At 39.2% G+C, this 24,303-nt stretch overlaps 1 protein-coding gene and 1 pseudogene across 1 annotated transcript in view; one reads left to right on the forward strand and one right to left on the reverse strand.

The window, feature by feature from the left end:
* The window catches only part of LOC111143307 (cytochrome P450 4X1-like), a 44,789-nt gene extending 28,290 nt beyond the window's left edge, over positions 1-16,499 (forward strand). The window contains exons 7-12 of the mRNA XM_022496960.1: positions 7,077-7,183; positions 7,753-7,943; positions 10,901-11,034; positions 12,496-12,560; positions 14,852-14,934; positions 15,711-16,499. Of these exons, the coding sequence (XP_022352668.1) occupies positions 7,077-7,183; positions 7,753-7,943; positions 10,901-11,034; positions 12,496-12,560; positions 14,852-14,934; positions 15,711-15,879 (749 nt within the window). The 3' untranslated portion in view covers positions 15,880-16,499. The remainder of the gene's footprint in view (positions 1-7,076; positions 7,184-7,752; positions 7,944-10,900; positions 11,035-12,495; positions 12,561-14,851; positions 14,935-15,710) is intronic.
* Positions 5,386-5,616, reverse strand: LOC111143308 (annotated as a pseudogene).
* Positions 16,500-24,303: the final 7,804 nt, after the last annotated feature.

Here is a 24,303-nt window from a genome sequence, read left to right on the forward strand (position 1 = left end):
AAAAATTTCTCTGATCTTTGAAAAATAATTTCTCTGGGGGCTCCTGGCTGACACACAACTCTTGATCTCAGGATTGGAATTTCAAGCCCCATCTGGTGCAGAGACCACTTAAAAATAAAACCTTAAAAATGGGGCGCCTGAGTGGCTCAGTTGGTTAAGCAACTGCCTTCGGCTCAGGTCATGATCCCGGAGTCCTGGGATTGAGTCCCACATCGGGCTCCCAGCTCCATGGGGAGTCTGCTTCTCCCTCTGACCTCCCCTCTCATGCTCTCTCTCTGTCTCTCAAATAAATAAATTAAAAATAAAATAAAATGAAATAAAATAAAATAAAACCTTAAAAAAATAATTTAAAATTTTAAAAATCTCTCTGTATTAATAGTTTCCCTTTGTCATTTCTTACTTCATATATTTGTGCATTCTCCCTCTTTTCCTGATTAATGAGCTAGTGTGTTCCTGTTATGGATTTTTTTGGAAGAGCCAAAATTTTGATTTATTAATTTGGTCTACTGTTTTTCTGTTCTCTACCATACTAACTTTGCTATTTTCTTTATTTTTTATACTCTCTGTTGGTTTATTTTGTTATTCTTTTTCTAGTTTTAAATTAGGATTTGATATATTTGCAGTAGTTCTCCCTCATCCATGGTTTGCTTTCCATGATTTCAGTTACCCATGGGCAATTGTGGTCCAGAAGAAGATGATCCTTCTGATGTATCATCAGAAAGTCAGTAGTAACCTAGCTCTATGTCACAGCGCTTGTATCTTTCCCCTCACTTCATCTCATCACATAGATATTTTATCATCTCACACCATCACAAGAAGGAGGGTGAAAGTATACTACAATGAGTAATTTTGAAAAAGAGCAAGAGACCACATTCACATAAATTTTATTATGGCATATTTTTATAATTGTTTTATTTTTTGTTGTCATTGCTAATCTCTTACTGTGCCTAATTTATAAGTTAAACTTTATCATAAGTATGTATATATAAGAAAAAAAACATACAGGGCTTGGTATTATCTGTGGCTTCAGGTATCCATTGGTGGTTTTGGTATATATCTCTGCAGGTAAGAGAGGACTACTGTATTTTATTCTTTCATTCTTTTCCTATTTTTTATTTGCTTTGTTAATCTATTTGTGTGTGTATTTGTATGTTTTTTTCTTTTTTTATTGTGCTAAAATACACAAAAGGTAAACTTTACCATCTTAACCACATTTTATTTTTTAATCCTTTTTTATTTTTTAAAAGATTTTGTTCATTTAATTTTTTGACAGAGAGAGAGCACAGGCAGGCAGAGTGGCAGGGGGAGGCAGAGGGAGAAGCAGGCTCCCCACTAAGCAGAGAGCCCAGTGTGGGCTCAATCCCAGGACCCCGGGATCATGACCTGAGCCAAAGGCAGAAGCTTAACTGACTGAGCCACTCAGGTGCCCCAACCATATTTTAGATGTACAGTTCAGTGGTATTAAATACACTTACATTGTTGTGCAGCCATCACCATCCATCCCCATAAACCTATTTATCTTGTAAAACTATAATTCTATACCAGTTAAACAGTAACTCTCTATTCTCCCCTCCCCTCAGTCCCTCGCAATCACCATTGTACTTTTTGTCTTTATGATTTGGGCTATTCTAAGTACCCTATAAATGGAATCTATGGGTACTCATCTTTTTGCAACTGGCTTATTTTGCTTAGCATGTCCTCAGGGTTTATCCATGCTGTAGCATATGTCAGAATTTCCTACTTTTTTAAGACTGAAAATATTCCATTCTATGCATATTCCGTCACAGTTTGTTTATGCATTCATCCATCAATGGGCACTTGAGTTGCTTCCATATTTTAGCTTTTCTGAATAATGCTATTAGAAACATGCGTGTACAAATAACTCTTCAAGACTCTGCTTTCAGTTCTTTTGAGGGTATATTCAGACGTGGAATTGCTGGATCATATGATAATTCTATTTTTTTATTGTTTGAGGAGCTGCCATATTGTTTTCCACAGCAACTGTAGCATTTTGCATTTATACCAATAGCATGCAAAAGGTTCTGTTTTCTCCAAATTCTTGCCAACACTTGTTTTCTGGGGTTTTTGGTGGTAGCAATCCTAATAAGTCCAAGGTGGTATCTTATTGTAGTTTTGATTTGCATTTCCCTAATAATTAGCAATGTTGAACATCTTTTCTTTTCATGTGCTAATTAGCCATTCATACATCTTCTTTGGAGAAATGTCCACTTAAGTCCTTTACCCATTTTTGAATCAGGTTTTTTTTGGTGTTGTATTTTAGGAGTTCTTCATATATTCTGGATATGAATCCCTTATCAGACAGATAATTTGCAAATATTTTCTCTCATTCTGTGGGTTGCCCTTTTACTCTATGGATACTGTTTTTAAATTTTCATGAAGTCATAATTTGCCTGCCTTTTCTTGTGTTACCTCTGTCTGCACTGGGTGTCAGTGCAAGAAATTCTTACTAAATTCAGTGGCTTTTAAAGATTTTATTTATTTGTTTGACAGAGAGAGACACCGCAAGAGAGGGAACACAAGCAGGGGGAGTGGGAGCAGGAGAAGCAGGCTTCCTGCCTAGCAGGGAGCCTGATGACTCAATCCCAGGACCCTGGGACCATGACCTGAGCCAAAGGCAGACACTTAACAACTGAGCCACTCAGGTGCCCTAAATCCTGTGGCTTTTAATCCTATTTTTCATTAAAGAATTTTATTGTTTGAGGGGCACCTGGGTGGCTCAGTGGGTTAAGCCTCTGCCTTCGGCTCAGGTCATGATCCCAGGGTCCTGGGATCAAGCCCCACATTGGGCTCGCTGCTCAGTGGGGAACCTGCTTGCTCCTCTCCCTCTCTCTGCCTGCCTCTCCACCTCCTGTGATCTCTGTCTGTCAAATAAAAAAATTTTTTAAAAAAAGAATTTTATTGTTTGAGGTCTCATAATTAGGTCCTTGATCTATTTTGAGTTAATTTTCAAATTTGGTATTAGCTAAGGTCTAACTTCATTCTTTTGTATGTAGATGTCCAGTTTTCCCAGCAACATTTGTTGAAAAGACTGTCCTTTACCCTATTGAATGGTTTTAGTATCCTTGTCGAAAATTATTTGACCATATATGTGAGGCTTTATTTCTGGGCTCTGTATTCCATTCTTGTATAGTATATGTCTATCTTTATGTTGATACCACACTCTTTTGATTACCATGGCTTTGTAGTAAGTTTTGAAGTTAGGAAGAAGTGTGAGTCCTTCAATTTTGTTCTTTTTCAGGATGGTTTGACTCTTTGCAGTCCCTTGAGATTCCATAAGAGTTTTAGAATGGATTTTTATATTTCTGATTGCTGTGTGTGTTTAAGGCTATGGATTTTCTTTTGTTCATTGATTATATCTCATGTATTTTGATAAGTAATGTTTTTTATCATTATTTTTTCAGAAATTCTTTAATTTCAATTTATATATCCCTTTTATGCAATAAGTGTTTAATAGATGGCTTATAAATTTCTAGGTGAAAAGCTGTCTTATTTTTTTATTTTTTAAAAATTTCTAAGTTTATTGTATTGCAATTAGAAAGCATTGTCTGTAGTATTTCCATTTTACAGAGCTTACTAATGTTTTCCTTGGTCTAATAGGATCAAGTTCCATAAATGTTCCATGCACTTTTATGAAGAAGATAAATTCTCTATTATTGGGTATACATCTGATATTTTCCCCCATATGTTCTGCCTTATTATTTTGTTTAGATCTTCTATATCTTATTTTTGTCCGCTTGACCTATCCTGTACTGGGAGTGGTATGTTGAAGACTCCTATTATTAGTGTGATTCTACCTACTTTTCCTTGCATTTCCTATAGTTTCTACTTTAAATAGGTACTGCTGTGTTATTTGGTGTATTTATATGTTCATAAGTATTATTGTGATATCATGACTTTTTTTAAGATTGGATTTTTAAGTAATCTCTACACCCAGTGTGGGGCTCAAACTAATAACCCTGAAATCAAGAGTCATATGCTCTACCAACCAACCCAGTCAGGTGCCCTGTGATATCGTAACTTGTAACATTAAAAACTGACCTTCATGGAATGCCTGGGTGGCTCAATCAGTCAGGTATCTGCCTTTGGATGAGGTCATGATCCCAGGGTCCTAGGATCCAGTTCCATATCAGGCTCCTTGCTCAGCGGGGAGCCTCTCCCTCTGCCTGCTGCTCTGCCTGCTTGTACGCTCTCTCTCTCTCTCTGTCTCTGACAAATAAATAAATAAAATCTTAAATAAAATAAAAATAAATAAATAAATAAATAAATAAATAAAAACTGGCCTCCTTTTTAGTGAGTTTTTGTTCAAATTCTATTTTGTTTGATATCAGGATTGCAACCCCAATTTTCTTACTACTTTCATTTGTCTGGTGTATCCTCATCCATCCCTTTATTTGTAGATATCTTCAATTGCTTTGTTTTATGTGTTTTTCTTACATGTAGCACATAGTTCCATTTTGCTTTATGGTCTATTTGAAAACATGTTTACTGTAGTAAACAAGTCATTCCCATTCTTATTTGTTGAAATGCCTGATATGTTCGGACTCAACACTGTCGTATTTTTATGATTTACTATGTGTATTATATTATAGTTACTGTATGTATTAGTTTCCCAAAGGCTTCCTTAACAAATAACCATTCACTGGTTCTGGGTGAACATGAATTTTGGGGGGACATTATTCAACTCAGTATACTGTGTTCCTTTCTCTATGTGGTATGTCTTCTTTGCTCTTTTAAAATATATCTTTTGATATTTAAGAAAGTATATTTTTTCTCTGGCTACCATAGTGTTTAGTCCTTCTATAAATCCTTCTCCTTTCCCTTATTTACACTTTTGCCGTCTGGCTTGTCATTTTTACTATGGTAAATACAGATAACATTTACCATCTTAATCTTTTTAAAGTGTACAGATTAGTGCTAATAATTATATTCACATTATTGTGCCATCACCACCGCCATCCATCTCCAGAACTCATTTCACCTTGCAAAATTGAAACTCCATATATAGTAAATGACAATCCCTCTTTATACTCTTTTCTCAGCCCCTGGAAACCACCATTCCACTTTCTTTATCTACAAATTTGACTAAGTATTCTATCATATAGTATTTGTCATTTGTGACGGGTTAGTTGATGGTTTGTCAGCTTTTAATAATTCCCTTTTATTTTCATTTATTACCTATACAATTATTAGTGGTCTTTTTTTTTTCAAACTTCAGATATTTATTAATCAGTGTAAACCCCAGCACAATACACCAACATGATTTCACATGTTTAGAGAAGAAATACTTCTTGGATAAGTGGAAAATTGTGAGAATGGCTTCTGGGAGGCCTTCATTCTGAACAGCTTTATATTGAAACACTTAATTTAGAAGTCTGCCTCTTCTTTCTTCAGTTTGCTGTGATCTACATTCACTGAGCCAAACATGTATTAATTATGGGGGCCCAGTTTTTTCAGGATCTGGAATATTCTTATCCCCACTGACATCTGGATTGAGCAATGCCAAGTGAAATCTCCAGTGCCTCCCACTCCAATAAATATAAGGATGAGAATCAAGCTCAGATGCTTCTTGGTCTGACTGAGGATCTGGAGTAACATGGTTGCAGCAGAGGCCTCAGGTCCAGAGGGAAAAAAGATCAAATGTGCAAGGCCCCCAACAATTAGTGGTTATTCTACTTTCCCCTTTCTCCCTCCCTTCTCCTATTTTTAGTTGAATTATTTTCACTCTTAGTGTTTATGTGATATTCTTCTGTCCATGTGCCAATACTTATTTTAGTCTGAGATTTAGAATTCCATCTATGAATTGCACACCTCAGTTCTTTAATGAAGTTTTCCTAGTCATCTCTTGGTTGGATGAAGCTCAGTCACTAGATACCTCAGGATGGGCTCATGAGCATAGTATTGTCTGAGTTCGTGCAAGTTTATACCTGTTCTTTGGTAGACTTCATACTTGCTTGAATGACAATTTTCCTGGATATAAAATATTTACTGCTACTTTGTTTCCTTGAGTTTCTTGAAAATGCTCTAATCTTCCCAATGCAGGGCTTGAACTCACAACCTTGAGATCAAGACCTGAGCCAAAATCAAGAGTCATGGGGCGCCTGGGTGGCTCAGTGGGTTAAAGCCTCTGCCTTTGGCTCAGGTCATGATCCCAGGGTCCTGGGATTGAGCCCTGCATTGGGCTTTCTGCCTAGCAGGGAGCCTGCTTCCCCTTCCCTCTCTCTCTGCCTGCCTCTCTGCCTACTTGTGATCTCTGTCTGTCAAATAAATAAAAATCTTTAAAAACAAAAACAAAAACCCAAAATCAAGAGTCAGACCCTTAACTGACTGAGCCACCCAGGCATCCTGAAAATGCTCTAATATTGCTTTGATTTCTTTATTGTTCTTGAGAAGTATGATGCTGCCTTAATTTTTTTACCCTTAAAAGTCATTTGGTCTTTTTGTTTGGAGTCTCTGAGGATTTTCTTTTCTCTGTCTTCAATATTGAGTAGTTTTACTAGGGTATATATTGGTATTGGTTATTCTAACTTTTCTAACTGTTCTAACTTTTCCAAGGATAGGGTGGGCCTCTTAAGGTGTACATTTAAATTTTGTTTCACTTCCAGAAAGCTTTCTTGAATTATAGTTTTAGTATTCTGTTTTGTATTTCTGTGGGGTTCTCTTTTAAGCCCCTTTGGTTATACGGAAGATATAACTAGTTTTTCTTTGCCTGTCTTCCATTTCATTTGATAACTTTTCCATGAAAATGAAATATTAGACTGAGAAAGAGAAGAATGTTAGACCATTTGCACCTGCATTTGAAACCATCTTTATTATATCGCCTGCCTAGTTATATAAAGTCTATTTCAAGTGTATTGTGTTTCTTTGATCAAAGTTTGTCATTTGATGGGAGAACAAACATCTGCAAAAATTAAATCTATTGAAATACAATGTACCCATTCTGAGATCAGGGAATTAGGTATAATTTGAAGCTATTTGTAGGCCATGGCTTGCTCTGTAATAATTTTACTTTAACTTTGCTGTCACTTTGCTAATGGGGAATTGTTATTCTGTCCCAGAAAACCTAATCCAGGATAGAAAGAAATTCCTGAAAGATGAAAAGAAGCATGGTAGTACTCAGAAGCGGAAGTACCAGGATTTTCTGGATGTTATACTTTCTGCCCAGGTAAATTTTTCAAATGTCTGAGGCTGCTCATATATGTAGTTAATTGTGCAGGTGAATGGATGGGTGAGGTGGAGGGGAGACAAGAGGAAAATTGATCAGCTAAATTTAACAATACTTTCAAATTGATGGGTTGGATCCATGCAGTTTGAGGTGAAGATAGAAGTCTGTAATTCTGTCACTAGAGAGAGTCGGACAAGACTAAATTTTTTACTAATTGGACAGGACTTGATGATTACTGCAAAGATACATGGCAGTGTAGGGAAGCACAGGAAAATGGGTCATAGCGTAAGTTGGTAAAATGATGAGGAGGAGGTGCTGGGGAATCTGCGTAAATCTGGCAGGATGAATCAAGGAGCTCTTTGCAAGGCCTGCTTTCCTTATCTAATGTTGGTTCTCCTTTGTACTCTGGTCAAAGTGTGATTCCTACTATGTATTTGTTGAACTGAATTAAAATTGAAACTCTCATATGAAATTCTAGTGGTCCCCCCACCCAAAGCCATTATCTTGGTTGGGGCTGCAGATATCTATAAACTGACATTGCAGAAACATCTCTCTACTGTACCTTCCAGGCTGAAAATGACAACAGCTTCTCAGATACTGACCTAAGGTCTGAGGTGAACACACTGATGTTGGCAGGGCATGACACCACAGCAGGGAGCATTTCCTGGCTCCTCTACTACCTGGCTCTGAACCCTGAGCATCAAGAGAGATGCCGGGAGGAGATCAGGGGCATCCTGGGGGACGGGTCTTCTATCACCTGGTAAGTCTGCATTCTTAAACATTTCATCTTGCTTCCTCTCCATGCATTTTGCTTTATTCTCTCCTCTGGTACCTTGGTGACCATTGTGCTTCAAGATATGTGCCTGTAGAAACAGAACAGGCAGGCTACTATTCTGCCTGTTTTCTAGAAAGACCAAAATTATCCCTATATCTTTGCCAAAGAAGTTCACTCATTGTAAGTTAACTGCTTCACTGTTTTTCTAATCAGTGGTGTGTAACATCCCATTTCTTTCACCTGGCTGGGTATGCTGGAAAAGGGGACTTGATCCCTAGACTTGCATTCAGAGTTTGAATGTTAAGACTCAGGTGCGTCTCCTCTCTGAGACCCCAGCAAGCACCCATATCATTTAAGCTCCCATTGTAGTCATTCCCTCCCATCTCCTTGTTTACTCCTCAGGACTGGCTCAGACTTTGAACATAGTACTAACGGATACACACTGTAGTTAAGTCCAGCGATTATGGACTGAGAACATTCTAAGTACTGAGGCACTTCGGAAATGTTCCAGATTTGGTGTAGATCCTGCTCTCAATGAGCTTACACCCTGGGACAGGAGACAGTCCTCCGTATGAATAATTGCCATATAACCTGATAAGGGTAGCGAGAGAGTGTGCTGGCTACTACAGAAAATCAGAAGACAGGCACCTGACCTGGTTTTGGGGACACAAGGGGACTTCTTGGGAGATCTGACGCCCAAGCTGCCTCTTAGAGGATAAGTTAGCCAGGTAGAAAATGTCAACACCATTTGAAAGACTTTGAAATTATCTGGCTGTTCAAACAGTGCCCAGGTTATGGATTTGCCCCTGAGACACACTGTCTGACAGAAAAACACATCTCTGATTCAAAACACATTCTTCACCCTAGCTAGATATTTCACTTACCATTGCTTTGCTGGCCAAAGGGACAGAAAGATAAAAATGATAAGGACTATCCAGTCCCGGGAGTAGGGAGAAAACACCATATTTCAAATGCAAAGGTCAGCTCAGTTAGAATATTTGCAAGGGAAAATTTGGATTTATATAGATATGGTAGAGCTCCTACTTTTTTTAAGGAAGTAATAGTTATTTCCTACCATAAATTAAAGGTTTTAATCTGTATAGCACAAAATATAGTGTTAATTAGTCATTTTTTATTCATTGATTAACGTTAATTGTATATTTAACCTGTTTAGGGTGTGTATGTATACAATCCCAATATTGGCCTTTCTCATTCTTGTCTGGCGTATGTGAAATGTAAAAACAATAAAGAAACCTTTGCCAGGTGAGAAAACAAAGTCCAAAGGATCTATTAAGTATGACTTATTTTAATGAGAGAAGGGAAAATAATTTTATATAAAATAAATTTTTATTCCATAATATGGCCCTATACTCACATTTAATGAAATTTATACGTAGTATGCTGAAAATTTATAATTCTTTAAGACAGACAATAAAACCACATTGCAAGGAGCAATTTCTGAAAAAACTGGCAAGTTGATCAACGTCTCCATTTGACTTTTCAGCCGTTTCGGCATTGGGTTAAAATTCCTCTCTTCGTCTTGCACCAGGGCTAAGATGGACAACATTGTGTTTCTAAAATATGCAAAGTGCCAGGCTAAGCAGAATTACCTTTTTTATTCTGAGCTTGAGGAGGAAAGAGCTCAAAATGAAAATTTCACACTACTGAATGGTCAGAGCCCGCATTCAAAATAAGTAATCAGAAAAGCAAACAGAAATACAATAAAGCAAATATACTGAATATATGCAGTCATTTTATGACTAGCTGATTGGCTAGGATGAAAAAAAAAAAACTTTATTCTTCTCCCTCTGGTATTTCAGACTTGTGTGAGACAAGTTCTTTTCATCTCTGGGGTGAAATCTTGAGTGAATCTCAAAGAGTTCCCATCCATTTAAGTCAAAAGAGCAGTCTCATTTCAGTAATGAAGCTGTCTGGTCCAGTGGAATAATGAAAAGTACAAATTCATATCTACTTGTATCCTCTCCCTCCATCCCAGATCAGCATTTCTTTGGGTCTGGAAGCCAGTGATGGATGAGGGTTTGTGGTTGGCTTCTTTTTACTGACCAGTTCCTCCCCAACCCAGTAGCTTCTGTTTCTGACCCCTCCAAAAGTGGTCCCAGGAGGGAGCCAGGAGGAGAAGGGGGTTGGTACTATGGTGATTTGCCCTCTGAGCTGGGTAGCTAGTGAGTGCTTTCTTTCACTCACAATGGGTACATCTGTGAGTTTCTTGGAGATTCCCTCACTGGAGCTTTGCCATGGTGATTCACGGGGCAATGAGGGAATTCTTATCCTCAGAATTCCCTTCAAGCTGGTTCTGAAGCTCTGACTCTTGCCAATTCATTGGCCTAAACAGCACACTGGAGTACTCCCGACTTGTTTGTCGCTGTTGCTCTCCCCCAACTCCCTGTCTGTTCTGAATCACAGACCTCTGTGATCTATCAGTCCTCTGTTTCCCAAACTCAGGGGGTACATGTCAGATCATCGAAGTGACCCAAGAAGCCCCTCTTTGCCTAACATGGTTGGGAGACTCTCCTCCATTCTCCACAGCATTCAGGCATTCCAACAATGCTCTTTAAAGGATATTTTTTTTTATTCTCAAAACTCTTAAGCCCTCTCTCTTCAGTCCTTAGTCATTCTACATTCTTGACTTATATGGTGAGCTAAGAGTTGCAAATCAGGTTTCAGAAATCTCCCTACCAAATCCTTTACTGGTAGATTAGCATCTCACTTTATAACGGATACTTGTTTGGTCCCTCTTCCTCTGGAACCTCAGCTGATCCTGAGGCAGAGTCTCACATTCTATTACATAAGCCAATTGCAAAATAACTCTAACCTAGAGATGATATTTACCAGGACTAAACACCAAAGAGGAAGAAAACATCATTATTTACAAACTAGATATGGAGACTGAGTTCCCTCCCTTCCTTCCCTTGTCCTCACAGGCACCAGCTGGGTGAAATGTCATACACCACAATGTGCATCAAGGAGTCACTCCGACTGGCGCCTCCAGTCCCATCCATTTCCAGAGAGCTCAGCAAGCCTATTACCTTCCCAGATGGACGCTCCCTGCCTGCAGGTCTTTGCATTCTTTTCTTAAGCAGTTCCTAGAGACCAGGGGATCCTAGCGACCACAGCGACAAAGACTGGCCTCAACAGTCCTCAGCTCTTAGAGGAGTCAAAAGACAAACCTAAGGAAGTCTGGCTTAGAGTGGGTGCCTATCAAGAACTCAGTGGGTAATTCTTTGATCAGATGTGGTTTCCAGACTTTCCCAAAAGCACATAGCCATTTGCAGAGAAGCTCTGCCCAGAACCTGGGTGGCTAGAATCCCAACTCAGGGTTTCTTCATTCACAGGACATTGTTTCTAAAATAATCTTTGTTTGGCTTAGTTTGAGACCCAGGTGAGACTTCATGGGAGATGAGCATCATTATATTTATCTAGAAGACCCATGGTGGGGTCTTTGGCTTCATTATCATCAAAATATTACTCTTATAAGTGTGCAGCACTTAAGAGTTAACATGGAACCTTCAAACACATTATCTCATTTTCCTGCCCTTGGAACATGATCTTAACAGACATTTATATGGCGCTTCTCAGTTTACAAAGCACTTTGAAAGCACACTACACACATGGTGTAGCCAAAAATTCACTGGAGACCCCAATGGGCAGATGAGCAGAATTAAAACTTGCATAGAGGCCCCACACCTCACCCAGTGTTCTTCATAGCACAGGTCTCTGAACAGGGCGAGTGGAAGGCAGAAGGGTGTCACATGAGATAGCCTTCACATGTCTGCTTCCGTGTTCTGTTAACTCTTGCCATTGGAAACAAGGTGACAGGATTGCTTGTAGCAAATACCAACAGCCTGTCACTGTGACTTTGTTGACAGATCCAGAATTAACTTACCAGAATTTTTTATGGTAATCAAATAATCTTCAAAATCTCTCTCCTCTTTTTTTTAACTTTTTATTTTTTATTAACGTATAATGTATTATTAACCCCAGGGGTACAGGTCTGTGAATCACCAGGTTTACACACTTCACAGCACTCACCATAGCACATACCTTCCCTAATGTCCATAACCCCACTTCCCTCTCCCTACCCTCTCCTCTTCTTTTTTGATCCCCAAACCATGTGGATACTTGCCAAAATTTCCTCCCTTCCACTTATGAACAGAACCAAAAGAAGCTTGTCATTGGACCTACATGATGGAATTGTGGTTCTGTTCTTCTGGTCCCAAACTATCTCTGGTGGGTGCTATATTGTCCATTAACAGATATCATTCTGACATGATACCAACAGCTCCTTAAGATAGAATCAGGTATTAAATAAGTCATTGCTTTGAAAACTAAGGTGTCATTCAAGCCTCATCTTCCCATGGGTCCTTGACTGCTGACATCAGCGATGGCACACAAAACTCTGCCAGGAGCTAGCTCATTCCATTCAAGAAGAAAATTCTTATTGAAGAGTGGTGTAACAGTAGCTCTACCTCAACTTGTTCTACCTCCTGTAATCTTTTTTGTTTCTTTCCTTTCACAGGAATAACTGTGGTTCTCAATGTTTGGGGCCTTCACCACAACCCTGCCATCTGGGAAAATCCAAAGGTATGACTGTCTTACATGTAAATACTTCAAAAAACAAATGCTGTGCAAGTAACTTTTTGTTAGCACAACGGGGATGTGGCAAACGACACAAAGCAAATAAAATGAACATAAAGACCAAAAATGTTCAACTCTCCTCCTAAAGAAAAAACCTGTCCCCTCCCCCTATTCCTACTTTATGTTTGCTTTGAATGAACAGATGGACATAATGCCACACAATCTGCTTCCAAACTGCAATCTGTACTGCAGTCATTTACTTAACGAGCTCCACCAAGCTCTCACCTAGACATCTGCAAGAGTGTAGACTATCCATGTAGCCAGGCAGGCAACTCAGACTCTCTTCTGCTGGATGGAACTGTGGGAATTCTGGCAGAAAACTGATGACACCCTCAAATTGGGCACTTTGAGGAGAGTTTTATAAAGGAACTATTTACAAAGGTTTGGTAGGATTTGTCAAAGCAACATGGAGCATACAATGTTGAAGGGCTTCCCACCTCTGGGCCTGGTGAGGGTTACAATGACAGGAGAGAGATTGCTATGCTGGAAAAGATCCTGGGCAGGAGTTAGGCCTTCAGTAGAGCAGTCAGTCTCAGGAAGCTTGGTAGGGTGAGGTCCGGGGAATAAATAACCCAAAAGCTCTCTCCACCTACCTTCCAGATCACCAATGTCTTTTATCAGCCAAACCTAACAGAAAACTATATGGCTCCGCTTCTTGGAGCCTAGAGCAGAGCAGGAAAGAGAGAAGAGAGGATCTAGAGAATTAAAAAGAAGACACATAGCTAACCATAGTGCTTGATTCAATGTTCTTAAACTCTGAACACTCACAACACCCACAGATATTTCCTTTCACATAAGTGGCTAGGGGTTAAGATATCTTATGCGTAACATGAAGTGGACTGCATGTCTCAGTTACAGCTGATCATGTAATCCCTTTGGCTAGACTTCTAAGTGTGTGCATTCTTTTTTTAATGTTGAAATTAATTTTGAGTATAGTTGACATGCAATGTTCCATTAGTTTCGGGGGCACAACTTCGTGATTTGACAAGCTGATACCTGATGCTATGCTCACCCCAAGCGTGACCACCACCTGTTCCATTCCATCGCTATAACAATGTAATTGATGATATTCCTTACGCTGTGCCTTTTACTCCTGTGACTTATTCGTTCCATAACTGGAAGCCTGTATCTCCCTCTCCCCTTCACCAACTTTGTCCAGCCCCCTACAACCATCAGTTTGTTCTCTGTATTTATAGGTCTAATTCTGCTTTGTGTTTGTTTATGCACTTGGTTTTTTCCTTTTTTTTTTTATTCGTCTTATAAGTGGACACATACAGTATTTGTCTTTTTCAGTCTAACTTATTTCACTTACCATAATAGCTTCTAAGTCCATCCACGTTGTTTCAAATGGCATGATCTCAAGCTTTTTGTGGCTGTGTAATATTCCGTTCTATCCACCACATTTTCCTTATCCATTCTTTAATTGATGACACTTAGGTTGCTTCCATATCTTAGCTATTATAAGTGAATGCTACAATAAATTAGGGATGTATATATCTTCTCAAATTAGTGTTTTCATTTTCTTTGGATAAATTAAGTAGGTGCATTCTTACCACCAAAGTGAAAATAATATCACTGACCCTAACATTTCTGCTTTCTCCATACTTGGTCTGGGTAGATATTAGTCCACTGGGAGACCAAACAAGGGCTACAGGTCTAGAATTGCCCTGTCCAATGTGGTAGCTATTCACCATATGTGGTTATTGAGCACTTAAATTGTGGCTAATCAGAAATGAGACATGCTGGGAATGTAAAATACACACTGGAATTTTAGGACATAGTACGAAAATGTGAAATATTGCCTTAATAATTATTATATTGAGCACATGTTGGAATGATATTTTTTTTTTCAAAATAAATTCTATTATTCAAATTATTTTCACGTTTTAAAAAATTTGACTACCTGGGACACCTAGGTGGCTCGGTCAGTTAAGCATCTGCTTTTGAGTTAGGTCATGATCCCAGTGTGCTGGGATCCAGTCCCGCCTCAGACTCCTTGCTCAGTGAGCAGTCTGCTTCTCCCTCTGCCTCTTTCTCTCTTGTGCTCTCTCCCTCTCTGTCTTTCTCTCTGACAAATAAATGAAACAAAATAATAAAAATGTGGCTACCAGAACACATATGTGTTCTGGTACATATGTGGCTCATCATATATTTCTGTTGATTCGTGCTAAGTAGTAGCTTAAGAAATGCACTAATGATGTTTTGGGGATGGTGGTGGGATTGCGCTGTCATTTTAGGTCTTTGACCCCTTGAGGTTCTCCCAGGAGAATTCTGATCAGAGACACCCCTACTCCTTCTTACCATTCTCAGCTGGACCAAGGTAAGAACAATTTGAAGTTGTTAAAAATGCACAGAAATGTTTACTTGGAAACAGCACTCTTCCTTTGGTAACTCAACTCCATATATTCTCCCATGGAGTCCTATCTTCTCACCAGATTATGAGGTAGATCATGGTACTTATCTGAGCTCCTGAAAAGACCAGTTAGTTTCACAAAGGACAAGGCCCTTCTCTGTCACATCCTATACACCCATGCCTCAGAAAGTTACCCTACAATGCAGACTTGCTCATAAGCCATGCAGGCCACCCCCCAATGCAGGAGAAACAATTGTTTTTCCCCTTAATTTCAAATTTATTGAGGTATAGATGACAAACACAATTATAAGGTATTTAAAACGTACAACATGGTGATTCACCATCTGCATACATTGTGAAAAGGTTCTTCCCCTTCACCAATTTCTCTCTTTTTGTGTGCATGAGGATATTTAAGTAGAACTTAGCAAATTTATTAGCAAATTTCAATCACACATTACAGTGTTACCAACTATAGTCACCACGTTTTACACTACATCCTCACAGGAGAAACAATTCTATAAGCATCTCCAAGTGTCACCTTCTTTAGGGAGGGCATCACATTACAGCCTCTCAGTTCATGTTCTTGCAGGAGATAAGAGAAGTTCAAAACTCTCCTTGACGTTTAGTGTGAAAATGCTGCTTTACTGTGAACAGTAGATTCATTATTCTAGCACCTTAACAAAAGAGTCAGAAACAACTACCATTTCCTCAAGGTCTCTCTTTCTTTCCCTTGGTGTCTGCAGGAATTGTATTGGGCAGCATTTTGCCATGATTGAGCTAAAGGTGGCCATTGCCTTGATTCTACTCCACTTCAAGGTGGCTCCAGACCCCACCAAACCTCTTGTCTTCTTGCACCAGATTGTCCTCAAAGCCAAGAACGGGGTCCACTTACACTTGAAGAAACTCCCCTAATGTTACAGCCCAGGGTACAATGATTATATATATATATCCAACATATCCTCTCTATATAGGATATATATATCCATTCATCAATTTTATATATATATACACATACACACACACACACACACGCACACACAGAGTTTTAAAGTTAAATTACAGCTATTGGGCCAAGAAAATGAAGAGAAATCAAAATATGGTGGGAGGGTTAGGGGTACATGGGATGGGGGTCTTTGTGTAACTGCACATTATCCAAAACCATTTCTAGGTGATATCCTGTGTCACCCAGATCTGTTTCTGTATGATTTGGGGAGATTTTCCAATCATTTCTGTTTGATTCTCGCTGTTGTTAATGCTACATACCAAGAATTTTCCTAGGTGACTTCCATATATTTTCTGTTGCTTTTTAAAATAGTTTTTGGAATTATACAAGTAATATGTGCATGTATGCTCACAGTAAAAGATATCCAACATTCGAAAAGCATGCAGAGTAAAAAGTAAAAATCCCACATCACATACCCTATACCTCTCTGCCCTGACCAAACCTACTCATTTTCCTAAAAACAGAATAGTTTTGTGTTAATTTTTTCAGAACTTTTCATATACATTTCATATATACATATGTATATATGTATTCTTACAGATGGGATCATATCCATAGTATTCTTGCTTTTTTCACTTAATAAAAAATACATCTTATTCCTAATCATGGATTCATGATATTTTATAATATGAATGTATTATAATTCATTGAACTATTTTCTTATTATTGGATATTTAAATTATTTATGGCTTAAAGACATGCTTATTGGCCACTTGTATTTATTTTGTTGTCTGTGACTCATACATCATTTATGCTCCTTTTCCTATGGAGTTCTATATGAGTTCTCTAATATTGTGGATGATAGTCCTTAACTGTAACTTTTCTTTATAACTTTCCCCATTATTCTACTTTTATAAAACTGTATGGTGTCTGTTAGCATACAGAACTTCTAAATTTTCATGAAATAAGGTAAATAAACTTTTTTTTTATGGTTTCTGGGTTTCAATCTTGAATAAGAAAACCTCCATTTTGAATATTATCTAGGTATTCTACATAGTTTCCTGATGTTAACAACTCTTGTGAAGCCTGAGCAGGAATTTTTTAATTATTTCCAAATATTAATAATAATAATTATTATTATTATTTCCAGATTCATTACTCATTTGATGTTTACATGTCCACTACATGTCAGATATTGTGATAATCATTCAGTGAATGAACAGGACCCCTGTCCTCATGGAGCTGGTATCCTAAGCAGACAAATAATTACAAATTTCACTAAGTGCCTTGAAGGAAGTGAATGGGCTGAGCTAGACAGTAATGAAGGGGAGCTTACTTTAGATTGCGTTGTCTAGAAAATCTTAAGAAAGGGATATGTAAGTTGAGATCTCAAAGGAGAGAAGCTACACCTCTTAGACGCCCCTAGTGGCAATATTGTGGCAACACTGGACAATTCAAATAGTTCCGAAACACTTTGGGTTTTGGAAGGAATAAATCATCGGAATAAAAGGCACAGCGTGGCAAATATAGTCCATGATACTGTAATAGCGTTGTCTAGTGACAGGTGGTAGTTACACTTGTGGTGAGCACATCATCACCTAGAGAGAAGTCGAATCACTATGTTGTACACCTGAAACTAATGTAAACTTGCATGTCTGCGATACTCAAAAACATATTTTTTTGATAGCCCTGAAACAAACAGTAGAAGTATATTTCCTTTGCCAAGTAAAAGCAAACTGATCTTGCCCATCTGGATGGATAAGAAATGAAAATAAAGTCCTGGTCACATCTGTAACAGCTTACTATAACAAAATACCCCCCAAGAGAGGAGCTTAAACAAGATAAAAATGTCTTTTTCTCTCATATAAAAGTCGTAAGGAGGTATGTGGTCCAGAACTAGTAGGGTAGTTTGCTCTACAAGGTCATCAGAGGTCATCTAGGCTCTGTATATCTCGTTCTCCATCTTCAATGCACAGCTGTCAATGAACGATTCAATGAATGATCTAAACTAAGCCGCTAGCTCCTGCCACCACATCTACCTTCAAGCAAGTGGGAGGAGAAGAAAAGGAATGGGAAGGCAGGTGCCCTTCCTTTTTAGGATTTTGGCTGGAAATTGTACTCATCACTCTGCTCACAGCTCTGTGGACAACCCAGTCTCTCCTATAGTTGAAAGGGAAACTGGGAAATGTGGTCTTTAGCTGGCAACCTTGTCTCAGCTTAATCTTCTATTTCTGTAGGAGTGGAGAAAAGATGTTGAAGGCACACTGAGTCACCTCTGCCACCAACAGCCTATCATTTAATCATGGGCTGGAACAGATCCTTTAAAATAGAAATAGTATCAGGGATAGTGCTAACCATGAAGGTGTCATCTCATTCAAAGTATAGTAATCAAGGGGCAGCTTTCAACAGGCCATACAGGTAAATTTATAAATACTCAGTCCCGAGCCAGAAATGGATGGGGTTGTCAAGCATCTTGAAGGAGCTACATTGTCCTGGATGAAATACTCTGACTCTTCTTGTCCCCTCAACTGGAAGATGTTTTTTGCTTATACGCATAAGCAAAAAAAAAAAAAAAAAATGTGCTCAGTTACTACAAGTCTAGAAAGGATAATGCACTCAACGGAGTTGTAAGTAATATCAAGTGTCATGTTTTTATTCTTTTACCTTTTGTAAATCATTGGTCTTTTTTTACTAATCTAAAGGAAATTGTGGATCTTCTCCAGAAATGTGTATGTACCCCAAGCACCAACAGAGTTTGTTGGTGATTTCATGATGTTGGTGGATTCCACGAGCCCATGTCTGGACCCAAATGATAGCCCTTCCTCTGCCTTCATAACCTTAAGAACCTTAGCAGATGGCTGTGTCTAGTAATAGAGGTTCCTATTAGTTCAGAAGGCAAGTTATTGCATCCCCAGGCAGCTGTCATGGATAATAGTGTTTCAGAATACTGAACCAAAACCTTCCTTTTTATAACTTTCACCCATAGATACAGCTCAAAATTTCTTTATCGATTTATAGTTTTCAGAGTCCTTTTACCACCATTACATAATTAGATCTATACCACCCCCTTTGTGATGTATGCATGGAAAATTACCATATTCACTTTCCCAATGAGGAAAAGGAGGTTCGGTGAGATCAGGTGGCATATCCAAGGTCTCTCAGTCAATGAGTAGCAGACCTAGAACTCTAGAGCTTTGGCAGTTCTTTAAGTAGTTAAGAGATTGTTCTCATGACTTCCCAAGTACTCAGTGTTCCAGCACTCTAGTTTCAGCAAGTCTAACGTGGCCTTGCACTAACATCCAGCACCATGGAGTCAAGATGCTGAGAACTGATTGTGTTCATGGCCATCATCCTGGAACTAACTTTCTTCTGTACCTACTCTAGTCTGGGACCCATTTAAGCTCTGGCATCTCTGTTCTCTCCCTTACAATTCCACTTCTGGTATTTGGATTTGACATTTGCATTTTGGATTATCTCTCCAACTCCTGACTGTCCTTTTCTCCTCAAAGAGGAGGCCTGAACTACACTCTCCTTCAGGTCTCATTCACCATTCAATGGTCCAGTTGCTGGCTAATGCTTCAAGCAGGTCCGTCTTATCCCCCTTGAATGGGGATCCTGATCCAGACCCCCAGCTCTGTCTACTTTTTCTCACACATCATCATCCTCATAGCCAACGCTTTCCTGGTTTGTCTCTTCTTAACTCAAACCAATTTGACAACATCTGTCTTAAAGCATGATGCCTGGAAATGAAAAAAAGGATCCAAAGTATTATAAGCCTACTTCTTCTGGCATCTGAGACTGCCTCAAGGAGGGACAACAGTGGTAGTTGGTGTCCCTACTTGTTTAGTCATTTTTAGTCAACACTCCAGAAACAAGAATCTCTTTGAGAACAACTGTAAGACTTGAAGAAAAGTGTCCACAGCTCTCTCTCCAATCTCTGGAGGGCATGCAAAAATGGTGGCCCCAGCACTGCAAATTCTTTTTTTTTAAGAGTTTATTTATTTCTTTGTCAGAGAGAGAGAGAGAGAGAGCGTGCACAAGCAAGCAGAATGGCAGGCAGAGGCGGAGAGAGAAGTGGGCTCCCTGCCAAGCAAGGAGCCTGATGCAGGACTCCATCCCAGGACCCTGGGCTCATGACCTGAGCTGAAGGCAGTGGCTTAACTGACTAAGTCACCCAGAGTCCCTGCAAATTCATTTAGAATAGAATGTGAGTATCTCCCCTGAATGGAGCAGCACAGCTTCCCTGACAAATCTTTAAAATATCTAGTAAGGACACTGACCTTTTCCTTCTTCTCTCCCACAATGACCCACTGTTATATGAATTACTGTGCTAGCCACCATTAAAGGCCACCCTCCCAAACGAATGTTCTGAGGTACACCTGCTCGCTAGAAACAGGCTGTGCTGAACAACCCACGCTTTCTTTTTCTCACTCAAGACTAGTCATATTTGTTTGTGGAATACGGAGCTATACCTACCTGAAGACATCTAACTATAGATTGGCCCCACCTCTAACCACAGGTTGACATTTTCACTCTGTATATGCTACTGCACGGTAGGCACTCAAGACATATTTGTTTAACGAATGAATGAATTCATGGATGGAGAGTGAACAAATGAACTATGATCATGAGCTGGCCTCTAGCTCTGGCTGTTCTACTGACTGTCTAGCCCACAAACAGCTATATATTTTCAGAGAAAATAAATGTTGCAGCTCTGAGTCAGTTATGACGTCAATCTTAGCCACAGCTCGGTGAGACATTGTGTGGCTTCTCATAGTCCTGCCTACTGCAGGGGACATTATTTATCTGCACTTCTCCTTTCCTCGTAGATATTTGTGGAACATCTGTACACCAGGCAGTGTTCTAGCCACTGGGGATGTTGTAAGGAACAAAAAAACCAAGACTCTTGAAGCTTATATTCAAGAGGGGACCCAAACAGTGAAAAAGTAAATGAATAAATGAATACATTACTTAGGTTTAGGCGAGCTGTAATAACCAGCAACCCCCGCCCCCCCCAAAAATAAATACTGCCCCTCTCTGTGCCAGTCTATCCCTTTGGTTTATTTACTTCCCAAAGAGAGACTGCATTTACTCCCTCCTTGAGGATGACAACAAAAGTCCTATCTCCCTGGATATCTAAAATCTCCAAGTGATTTCATTTCTGTTCATCAGGCCTGGATAGAATTTCTTGCGTTCTAAGGTTCTATGAAGTAAAAGACAAGTTCTCTTCACTTAATGATGGAGCAGAGACAGGAAAACTGAAATAAAAACTCTCGACCTGGGGCACCCGGGTGTCTCAGTGGGTTAAAGCCTCTGCCTTAGGCTCAGGTCATGATCTCAGGGTCCTGGGATTGAGCCCCGCATCAGGCTCTCTGCTCAGCAGGGAGCCTGCTTCCCCCTCTCTCTCTCTGCCTGCCTCTCTGCCTACTTATGATCTCTGTCTGTCAAATAAAAAAAAAAAAAAAAAAACTTAAAAAAAAAAAAAAAAAAAAAAAAAACAGAAAACTCTCGACCTTATCCCAAAAGACTATTTCTCAGATGTTCTTGCTATTAAGTATGATGTGTGACTTAGTTTAGGCCAATGGGATATGAGCCAAGAAAAAGTGATGTGATGATGGGATCATGCCATATTTGGATCATGGCAATGATTGGATCATTGCCATAAGCAAGCAAGTTGCTTGCTCTAGATCTCCTCTCCCCTTCTCAAGAGCTGGAAGGATTTTGGTTGATTTTGATAACTGATCATTTGGGCCACGTGTTTTTTCTCCTCCTGTACTTTAAATTCAACTTTTACATTTTAAATTCACCAAAAAAGGATGAGCCTGAGAAACCCTCAACCCCAATAAAAGGAAAATACCAGGCCCCTGCATGATCTCTTTACCCACAACTTTGCTACGTGGCCCTCACTGTGCTATGTAATTTACACATCTTGCAAGCTATAAACCTTTATTTTTTCATGATTTCCCAATGGCTGTTGCTGAAAGGGGTATTTCGTTCATAAGAACCACAAGGGCTGTTCCAGCCACATCAGTTATTGATAGGCTGAGACCAGTGCAAAAACACTACCATACTTCCGGGGCACCTAACTGGCTCAATCAGTAGAACACATAACTCTTGATCTCAGGATTGTGAGTTCAAGCCCCACACTGGTGTAGAGCTTACTTAAAAAGAAAAGAAAAGTTAAAATCAATACTAAAAAAAAAGCCCCACCAAAACTATATGTTCTCCCACCAAAACAAAACAAACTTTCATTAACTTTTTTAATGATTCTAACAACCACCCTTACTAGAGCTAGAGAGCCATCTACTTCCCTCCCACCCTCACTCATCAGACTCAGTCACAAAGTCTAGTTTCTAATTTTCTCTCAAATTCAACCCCTTTCCCCCATTTTTATTAGCAACACGTTCATTCACTGATTCATTTATTGACTCTGCTGTGGGCTAGGAATCATGTTATAAATTGAAGACATCAAAGATAATTAGGCATGGTTTTTGACTGAGAGGAGTTTTCAGTACAGTGAGGAAGAAGGTAAGCAAAACAATGTTTATAATACATTGTGAAGAGCATTGTTCCTCAGATTTGCCCAGGGTGCAATGGGAGTCCAAGGAAGTGATTGCTAAGCAGCCATGTGTGGATGGGGATGGTAAGTCAGGTAGGACATGCTTCCCAAAGGAGGTGATTCCTCTTTTTGTAAACCCTTACTATCTGGTTGGGCTCCTTCATGAATATGACAAGCAGCAATATTACTTAGAATTAAGGAAATAATTTTCTGTGAGACTTCATGTTGCTAAGTGCTTGTCTCAACTAATCCAACATTACTAATAAAACTCCTACCTAAAGGATGTAGGAGGGATAATTGCCATGATGTGGGCTCCGAGCTGGCCAGAGAACAACTCTCTACTCAATTGCCCTTAAGGGGCACTCTAAACTAGTGAGTGTTAGTAACATCTCTAAAGGTATAAGTTTTAGTATCACCATGGAAATGACTACCCTCAGAGCTAATAATGAGATGGTAATAAAGACAGCTGTTGTATAATGAACACAATATGGGCAGAAACAGAATTACCAAGAGGATGATCTGGGAAGAGACCAAGAACATACTTCATCCACAGGCTTCATAAGATAGAATGGAAAACCACCTCTAAAACTCTAATGTGGAGACTTGGAGTTTGAGTGCTGTCCATAAAGCTCTCCTAGGAGCTGGCCACTGCTGCTTACCATACATTGAGTTTTGATTATGCCAACCCGTTTCTCAGAAGACACTTCCAGTGCTGGTACAGACCTCAGGGAGCTCACAAAATATCAGCCAAAGATCATCAAAAACCCTTAGAATTATTTTCCCTTCTAATATATTGGAGAGTACAGAGGGACACCACAAATGACTAGAAATGTGCCATGGGGGCAACAACAACTTTGGAAGACCCAGCACTTACAATTAATATTTTATGACTTGATCCCCCAAAGTGCTCATTTCAAAGAAACCTGTAGCTTTCAGTCCTTTGGTCTTTCTATTGTTCTACAACTTTTACTTTCTTTTCTCTATTTCCTGGCATCTTCTTCCTTGTTTCTGGCTTCCTTCTCCTTTCCTTCTTCTACCTGTGCCATCTCTCTTCAATTGCTTTTCCTCCAAGAGTTGGTTTTATCTGTTCAAAGACTGAAGGAATTAAGTTTATTTTCTACTAAGTCACACTGCTGGGAACATAATTTCCTACAACAAACTTTTGACTCTAGTCACATGTTCTTTGCCAACCTTTCCCCACACCACTGCCCCCCACCATTTACTGCATATCAGTTGCTGAATGTAACAGTTAATCTGATGTGCCAGTTTGATACTAGGCCCCAGGCGCCAGACACAAGGCCAGGCATTAATCTGGGTGTGTCTGGGTGTGTCTAAGGGCATTTCCAAATGAGCTTACCTCTTGAAAGGGCAGACTAAGGAGAACAGACTGCCCTCCCCAATGTGGGGGAGCATCATCCAATCAACTGAAGGCCTAAATAGAACAAAGAATCTCAGTAAGAATAAGCACTTCCTGCCTGACTGCTGGGCTGGGATATCAATCTTTTCCAGCCTTCACACTTGGACTGAAAAATTGGCTTTTCTTGGGTCCTAAGCCTGCTGGCTTTCAGACTGGAACTACATCATCAATTCATATGGTTCTCAGGTCTTCAGATTCAAGATGAAATACTGCACATTGCCTTTCCTGGGTCTCCAAAGTGCTGACTGCATATCTTGAGACATCTCAGCCTCCATAACAGCATGAGCTAATTCCTTATTTTATATATATTTTTATATATGTATAAATATATAAAAATAAATATATATATACACACAATGTTTTATATATATATATATATATATATATATATATATATATATATATATATATATATTC

Source organism: Enhydra lutris, unplaced genomic scaffold, assembly GCF_002288905.1.
Source record: "Enhydra lutris kenyoni isolate GAN:26980312 unplaced genomic scaffold, ASM228890v2 scaffoldscaffold9, whole genome shotgun sequence".
Taxonomy (NCBI): Eukaryota; Metazoa; Chordata; class Mammalia; order Carnivora; family Mustelidae; genus Enhydra; species Enhydra lutris.